This window comes from Macrotis lagotis, chromosome 2 (assembly GCF_037893015.1).
Source record: "Macrotis lagotis isolate mMagLag1 chromosome 2, bilby.v1.9.chrom.fasta, whole genome shotgun sequence".
Lineage (NCBI taxonomy): Eukaryota > Metazoa > Chordata > Mammalia > Peramelemorphia > Peramelidae > Macrotis > Macrotis lagotis.
In genome coordinates this window covers 175658709-175667920 of record NC_133659.1, presented here as the reverse complement: position 1 = coordinate 175667920, position 9212 = coordinate 175658709, and the positions used below count along the sequence as shown (strand labels likewise).

Below are 9212 nucleotides of genomic sequence, written 5' to 3'. Positions count from 1 at the left end.
TTACCTATTATTAAAATGATTACAATTGTTAATGTTGATTTATAATGAGATTTTATGTATCTGATCTTTGAAAATGACTTTTCACATAGGTGAGTGCTGTCAAATAATGATATCCGTCCATGAATATATTGTTTTAATTGTGCCCATTCATTGCTAGAATTCTATTTGATTTTCCTCTTGATATTTACTTTTGAGTATGTTTTTACATTGCAGATTAATCACTTCCAATTGAAAATTATAGGTGGAAGCTCCTCAGTTGTTACAGTTACAGATTATGAAATATGGATATTTCTTTTTCACTTACCTTGAGGTCCAAAAATCAGAAAATACATCCAGTCCAAATGTGTGTGGGAATGGAGATCTCATTTTTTAATTTTTGAGAGCATGAGAAGTATATAAAAGCAGCTTGACATTTGTGAATTCAAATAACATTAATTGTCCTAGAATTGATAGAGTCAAACACCTAACTGAGAGACTGTTCACTAAATCAATCTAAACCTGATGCCATAACATCTTTTATGCTATCTCACACAAGTTGAGAACTAGTTCTTGCCAAAGTCACATATACAAAGTTTCTTATCTTCTTCATACAGGTTTGAATTCTGTACCCTTTTTTCCATAGGAAATATGAAAGGCTTCTAAAACTTTACCCTCCAAATATCTGACATTTATACAAATTTATACAAATATCCATTATATCTTGAGTTAATCTTTCTATAAATGAAACTAAGGTTTGTAAAATTCTTCCATGCAGAGAATTATTAAAAAGTGGAAATCTAGTAGTTTCAATGTTATCAGACTAACAAATTAAAAAAAAATACATTGTCTCTTTTCTTATATTACTACCCAAACAATTTATTAACTTCATATCACTCAACTGTTTATGGCAAATTCTGTTATGCAAGTCTCTACTGACTTCCAGGATTTGATGATGGGATTGGAGGAAGAGATTACATATCAGTGTTCCTAGAATTATAGTTAATTTAAGATAACTATCAATTGTATGACATATTACAGGTTTTAAAGAGACTAGATTTAATATTAAGAGGTAAATCATTTATAAAGTAATTAATCTAAAAAAATACTAAAAATGTACGATATGATGTTGAAATACTTTATTTAGAAAAGGTCCAAACCATACTCACATTCACAAGTTCATAAGACAAACAAATAAAAATAATAAACTATTTGAACCTATAGATTTAGTCCTTAGTTGACAATATATACATTGAGCACAATGGTAAATGTCAGGCCTGTTCTGTATTTGGAGTGTCAGTGTGAGTCTCAATAATCAGTCTTGGTTCAATCAGTTCTTTCCAACAAATAGTTATCTGAAGAAAAATATGAAAAACAATCAATTTGGTAATATTACCGTTTTGGTAGACTGTTCTAATGAAATAAATTTATCAAGTATAGTCAATTTCTATATAACTAAAATGATGGAGAAACATTGTTTTCTAATAACTAAATACTCTGGCTGAGTTATAAAAAATTATATGTACATTGGGAATATAATGAAATACATCTAACACAAAAACAACCAAAGCATGTTTCATGATTTCCCTTCTAGATTAAGCACAGGAACACATTCTAGCTAAATTTTATATCTCACCTGGCAGAGTACTGTGCATAGAGCAAGAACTTAATAAATACTTGTTAAACTGAATTAATCTTCAATTATTCAAAAGGCTCTTTAGAAACTTGTTCCGCAGGGAGAGACATTTGTTTTCTGTGATTATCAGATTGTAAAGTAATCCCTGCTTTTTGCCAATCTGCATTCTATTCTTCTTTAAAAAAGCATTTTATTTCTTGCCATGATAAAGCTTTCATTTATTAATTTCTATCAGCTGTCCTAAAATTGACTTTATTAATGACGCATAAGTATCACATAGTGGCAAAAAACTAGAAGCTAACCAATAAGCTTAACTGCATAAGCAGCACATAGAGGAAAAATGGTTTTTATTATCTACTTAACAACATCATTTCCAGAAATGCACTGTCAAAAAAGTCTATGGTACAGAAATCAGAAGTAAAATAGATTAGGTTGGTACATATTCATTCTAATTACATATTCTGAAAGTTGATCTTTTTTTTTTTTTTTTTTAGATTTTTGAAAGGCAAATGGGGTTAAGTGGCTTGCCCAAGGCCACACAGCTAGGTAATTATTAAGTGTTTGAGACCGGATTTGAACCCAGGTACTCCTGACTCCAGGGCCGGTGCTTTATCCACTGTGCCACCTAGCCTAAGTCAGAGAGCTTTCTACCTTTCATATAAAATTAGAAAAAATTTTCATAGACCTATATATTTGAGCTTCCCAACTATTTAAGAATGGAACAAAAATGAGGGTTCACCTGAAATAAAAAGATTTAAAAATAAAGCTTTGTCTTAAATGTAAAATGTAAAACTCGGTAATTATTAAGTGTCTGAGACCGGACTTGAACCCAGGTACTCCTGACTCCAGGGCCGGTGCTTTATTCACTACACCACCTAGCCGTCCTACTCTACTAATCTAAACCAAACAGCAAAATTAATCTTAAAAACAGCAATTTCCCTATTTTAACTAAATAGCACATAAAGAAGCCAAACTAGGTGTAACAGAATTATAGAATAACATTATTAATAGAAAGTATACTGCAACAAAAATTCTGACAAGTCATTGTGTTTAAAGTAAAGCATTAATAAAACTTTTAAAAAAGAATGATACCAAGAAGTTTCCAGAATAGAAGCATACCCTTTTATCTTGTGATACTGCATACTCCACTACTTCTGTTCCATTTTCATTTTGGTATACCAGGTCAAACTTCCCAGGCTCCTTCACCACTGAAACCAAAAGTAAGATGAGGTCTGTGTGGGGGTGGGATGGGGTGGCATAAGTGTGTTCAATTTCTAGGTATTTAAGATTCTGCTAATTGTTATTTTCTTCATTTCATATGGAACTGATAGCTTATAGTTGGTTTGGAGGATGAGAGCCCTCAAAAAAAGCAGACAGTACAGTTTTAATGCCAAAAAAGACCATTCAAATTTGTCCACTCCTAGCCATACCAGATCCAAAACTATATTATAAAGCATCAATTATCAAAATTGGTACTGGTTAAGAAATAGAGTGATGGATCAGTGGAATTAGATTCACAAAAAAAAGTAGTAAATAACTATAATAATCAACTATTTGTTATACCCAAAGACTCAAGTTACTGGGAGTCCTATCAGCTATTTGACAAAAACTTCCAGGAAAACTGTAAAATAGTATGGGAGAAACTAGGCATAGAGCAACATCTCATATCCTATACCAAGATAAGGTCAAAATGAGATTTAGATATAAAGGTAATACTAGAAGCCAATTAAGAGAAGGCATAGTTAAATCTGTCAGATCTTTGCGGAGGGGATAAGTTTATGATCAAATAAGAGACAGATTTGCATTACAAAATGCAAAATGGATAATTTCAATTACATTAAATGAAAAAGGTTTTACACAAATATAACCAAGATTAGAAAGAATGCAGGAAGTTGGGAAACAATTTTCATAGTCTCATTTCTAACTGAGTCAAATTTATAAGAATACAAGTCATTCTCCAATTGATATATGGTTAAAAGGACATGAACAGGCAGTTTTCAGATGGAAAAATTAAAGCTATCTATGATCACATGAAAAAAATCTCTAAATCATTATTGATTAGAGAAATACAAATTAAAACAGCTCTGAGATACTACCTCACACCAATCAGATTGGCTAAAATGACAAACGGAAAATGATCAGTGTTGGAAGGGATGTGGGAAAACTAGGACACTAATACAATGTTAGTGGAGTTGTGAACTGATCCAACCATTCGGAAGAACAATTTGGCACTATGGCCCACAGGGCAATAAAACTCTATATACCCTTTGATCTAGCAATACTACTAGCTCTCTATCCCAAAGAGATCATAAAAAAGCTAAAAAGATCAACAAGTACAAAAATATAGCAGCTCTTTTCATAAAATGACAAAGAACTGGAAATCAAGGAGTTATCCATCAGCTGGGGAATGGCTGAACTGAACATATAATGTCTTATATGAATGTGATGGAGTACTATTTTTTCTGTAAGAAATCATGAAGTGTTGACTACAGAAAAGTCTGGAAAGACTTTCATGAACTAATGCTGACTGAACTGAGCAGAATCAGGAGAATACTGCATACAGTAAGAGCAACATTGTGTGATCAACTATGATAGATAGACTTTGCTTTTCTGAGCAATATAATGATTCTAAATGATGTGATGGAAAATGCTGATCTACATTCGAAGATATAACTAAGAAATCTGAATGTAGACTAAATCATACTATTTTCAATTTTTCAATTTTTTTTCTCGTTTCTTGTGTTTTTTCTTTTTGTTCTGATTCTTCTTTCACAGAATAACATAAGTAAATATTTGAAACAACATTGTGTATATATAACCTATATCAGATTACTTGCTGTCTTAGATCAGAAGGGAAGAATGGGGAGAAAACTACAAAAATAAATATTAAAAACTATCTTTGTATATAATTAGAAAAGTAAATAATTCATCCACTTCTTTGAAAGCTGTCTAAAAACATTCTAGAAACCCACAGCCTCAAAACTGGATCTAAAAGGACTTACCTGGTAAAGATGACAGGATTTCTATTTCTACTTCCTGAGCATCAGGATTGTAGTTTATTATTCTTCCCTCCTTCAAAAATAAAAAATTCACATCAAAGTTACTTATAGTTTAGTAAACATCCTATTTCTTTCTTTTTTTCTTTTTTTCAAGGCAATGGGATTAAGTGGCTTGCCCAAGGCCACACAGCTAGGTAATTATTAAGTGTCTGAGGCCGGATTTGAACACAGGTACTCCTGACTCCAGGGCCAGTGCTCTATCCACTGCGCCACCTAGCTGCCCCCTAAACATCCTATTTCAACAAGACATACCTCAACACAAATAAAACAAAATTTCATTTGAGCCAATACACATTCAAATCTGGTAGATCAGAAACAACCTGAATATCATAATAAAGTATGTTGATATGGAATTGAGATTGAACCAATATACTAGAATACATTCAGCTAAATGATGAGAAGTTATACATTCATTTCAGTAAGACTTTCATTACTGTCAACCTCATTAAAAACTCTTCCTATGGAACAGCTTTCTGAGCAAGGGGCAGAAATCCCCAAGGAGAAACAGGGAGGCAGCAAAGTTGCACAGTTAGTCCCACATCTTTTTTAACTTATATTTCTTTGCTCACAAGATTCCATCATATGTTCTCCCCCAGACACTGGTCAGCAAGGCCATGCTGATTCTTTGGCTCTGATCAGGAAAATTTCTACTACACATAGCATGGTAGCAATTGTAGCAAAGAAAATCTTATAAGTAAAAATCTGCAAGATATACTGATGACTCCCCATTCTTGTATGGGGGAACGCCATTATAGTATAACCTGGAAAATGTTGATTATTATTAAAATTTAACCAGAATGATCAAGAAAGAAGAGAGAGGGGCGGCTAGGTGGCGCAGTGGATAGAGCACTGGCCCTGGAGTCAGGAGTACCTGAGTTCAAATCCGGCCTCAGACACTTAATAATTACCTAGCTGTGTGGCCTTGGGCAAGCCACTTAACCCCATTTGCCTTGCGAAAAAAAATTAAAAAAATTAAAAAAAAGAAAGAGAGAAAGGAAGGCAGAGAGGAGGAGGAGGAGAAAAGAGAGCCTCAGGGGGAGGGGAAAATAGTAAAGTTTCTTATTAACAGTTTATGACAAAACCAAAATGTGGAAGTCATGTTCTAAAATTTCAAACTCAGACTAATTTCTTACACGAAGGTGTAGGTATATAACATAAGTAATTAGAATTTTAGTGTACTGAAAATCACAAGAGGAACAGGGCTGAGGGCACTTTGCTAAAGAAGTGTGTTAATATACTTTAGGAAGACTTTCAGTAAATGATTTTTTAAAAGAAGCAGATTCAAGATAAACAAGTAAAATCAACCAAAATAATGTTTCTTGATCCTTCTGATTAAATCAAATTGAATGTAATATGTAATTTTCTAATTGAAAGTCTCAAAAAAAATCTCAAGAGATATTAAATAGCTCAATTTCAAAGATAAACTGATAACTCAAAAGAAACATTTTACTATAATTATCATTAGTATAATTATGTAAAACTCTAATCTTAGAATTATCTGAGTTTTTAGCAGCCTTTCCTTATATCCACTAAGCTCAAAGTTTACAATAGGAAAAGTTTGTCCTGAAAAATGTGATGCTATATAGACTGACAAGGCCAACTCCAAAAAATGACTTAATGAAATGCCTGCCTTTTATGAAGTATACGGGAAAATTCACTCATTACTAGGCTTAAAACAGAAATGGTTCCTAAAGACAACCATTTTGTTTACAAATTAATATTTTTTCATGCTTCTATTAATTGCATTACTCAGTTCAATTTCCTATTCTGTCTATATCTATTAGGCTAAAGAGAAAAGACCTAATAGAGTAAATATAGCACTAGATTTGGGAGTCAAGAACCCTGAGTTTGAACTCACTGCAGACAATTATGAGCTATATGATCACAAGCAAGTCACTTTAGGTGATTCTCAGTGTCTCTGAAAAATGAAAATAATATCCACACCACATATTTCACAGGGTTGTCAGTACTAAAATGCTTTGTAAACTTTTAAAAGTACCATAAAAATGTGAACTATTATATTAAAGTCTATATAACAATTAAAAAATCCAAGTACCTTGAAGGTGATATTAAATTCTAAATATGATTTACAAAGATTATTTTGAAATAACTTTCTCTAAATAACTTTCCTTTTGCCATATGATCATTTTAAAATAAGTAGTACCTTGTAATTAGAGACATCAGGAGAATAATCTGCTGTCAATTCCAAAAGCTAAGAAAGATAAACAAACAAAAAAATATATTTACTATATGGTATATAATAGTTCATTCTTAAAATTTTTTAAATGATGAAAACATGACAAGAACATTTGGTCATTCCACTTGATAACACTGGGGAGGAAATGAAGAAGTTTTCCATATCAATAAATAGTAATATTGATATAGAATATGAATGTGAGATAGAGGGAAAAAATACTGAGAGACATTAGATCTGGGAAAAATGGGTTCAGGATTATGGCTTCTCTGGGTTTTATCATTCCTGAGAAAGGCTGTCTTACTTCTTCCTTTTAATTTCCCAAGATAGTATAGTGATATCAGAATGCTCTCTCTCTTATTTCAGCCTAATCGATATGTCTAACAGAAGAATGGGTGGCAGGTGTGGAAGTGGGAAATAATTTTAGGACATTCTGTTATATAATCCAATAGAGCAGGGATTCTTAATTTTTGTGACATGGCCTCCTTGGTAGTCCTAGTGAAGTCTGTGGATTCAGGATCATTTTTGAATGTGCAAAATAAAATACATAGGGTTTGCCAAGAAAATCATTTACATTAAAATTTTTGTTGCTACATTGTTTTAGTCAAGTCCAACTCTTTATGACCCTAAATGGTTTGGTTTTTTAAAAATTTTATTTATTTAAGGCAATGGAGTTAAGAATGACTTGCCCAAGGTCATCACACAATTAGGCAATTATTATTAAGTATCTGGGGTCAATTTTGAACTCAGGTCCTCTTGACTCCAGGACTGGCACTCTATCCACAGTGCCACCTAGCTGTCCTAATTGGGATTTTCTTGACAAAGATACTGGAAAGGTTTACCAATTTATTTTACAGATAAGAAAACTGAGGCAAATATGGTTAAGTGGCATGCCCAGAGTCACACAACTAGGAAGCATCTGAGGCCAGATTTGAATTCATAAAGATGAGTCTTCCTCACTCCAGGTTGGGCACTCTATCCACTGTGCCACCTATCTGCCAAAACTTTTTTTTAAGTTCTCAGATCCCAAGAAATCCATGGACCCTGAATAAGAACCTCTGCAATAAATCCCAGTTGTTCAGTCCATTTAAATGTTGGGGAAGGGAGAAATACCTTAAATGCAATCTTTTCCCCCACCTGTGGGGGTGCCGCTAATTGAGGAAGTAGGCTGTAATCCTTCTGAGGAGTCTCCACTGGATTCTAAAAAAACAATAGTGGCTATGAAGTGATTCCTTCCCTGCTACATAGAATTATACTTAATTCTCTGTACCACCCTTTCATTAGATCCTTTGTCTCATTTTTTCCCCCTCTCTCCACTCCTTCTCAAATTCTGAGAAAAAGTTGTCCACATTTGTTACCTTCACTTTCTTTCCTCTTTGCAATGTCATCTAAACTCTACTCAATTAAAACTACTTTTTTCCAAAGTTTTCCAAAGTTTCCAAATATCCCTGAGTTGTTAAATCTGAAGACCTTTTCTCAATCTTCATCTTTCCCAATCACTTTGCAGCATTTCACATTACTCTCCACCCTCTCCTCCTGGATCCTTTTTTGCTCTGACTTTCATAGCAATGCTTACCTTGGTTCTCCTACTACCTATTTGACTACTCCCTCTCAGCCTCCTTTGTTGGATCCTTATCTATAGTAGAGTGCCCAACTTGGGTTATATACCACTAGGCTTTCCTGGGCTCTCTATACTTTTTCACAAATTTAATTAAAATTTCTATCCAAATGACTCTCAGATCTATATATCATTCCCAGACTGTCCCTTCAACTTTGGTCATGCATCTCCAACTGCCTATTGGACATTTTCTTAGGTTTTTTTTTTAAGGTTTTTGCAAGGCAAACGGGGTTAAGTGGCTTGCCCAAGGCCACACAGCTAGGTAATTATTAAGTGTCTGAGACTGGATTTGAACCCAGGTACTCCTGACTTCAGGGCTGGTGCTTTATCCACTACGCCACCTAGCTGCCCTATTGGACATTTTCAACTAGAAGTTTGGTAAGCACATTTAAATGTAACAAGTCTAAAACAGAACCCTAAATTCCCCTTTGACTTCTTCCAAACTTTCTTATTTTGCCTGGGATAACAGATCTTTCCTCAATGACTCATTTTCATTTCATAGATCTAATTAGTTGTCAACTCCTGTTTCTACCTCTACAAATCTCAGAAGAATCACCTCATCTCCTCAGTATGAGATTCTGTAAATTCTTCTAACTGATCTCCTATTCTCACCATTCTCAACATAGATGTTCAAATGATTTTCTTCAAAAACATATCTGACCACATCATTACCCTAAGGCCAATTTCAATTTATACTATATTGTTTATAAGATCAATTATAAACCCTAC

General features: G+C 33.5%; 1 protein-coding gene across 1 annotated transcript in view; it reads right to left on the bottom strand.

Moving 5' to 3' along the window:
• Positions 1-1084: 1084 nt before the first annotated feature.
• Positions 1085-9212, bottom strand: part of COIL (coilin) — a 55598-nt gene continuing 47470 nt past the window's right edge. Inside the window, exons 3-7 of the mRNA XM_074223661.1 lie at positions 7979-8065; positions 6836-6883; positions 4615-4684; positions 2732-2820; positions 1085-1331 (exon numbers count right to left, since the gene is read on the bottom strand). Of these exons, the coding sequence (XP_074079762.1) occupies positions 1248-1331; positions 2732-2820; positions 4615-4684; positions 6836-6883; positions 7979-8065 (378 nt within the window). The 3' untranslated portion in view covers positions 1085-1247. The remainder of the gene's footprint in view (positions 1332-2731; positions 2821-4614; positions 4685-6835; positions 6884-7978; positions 8066-9212) is intronic.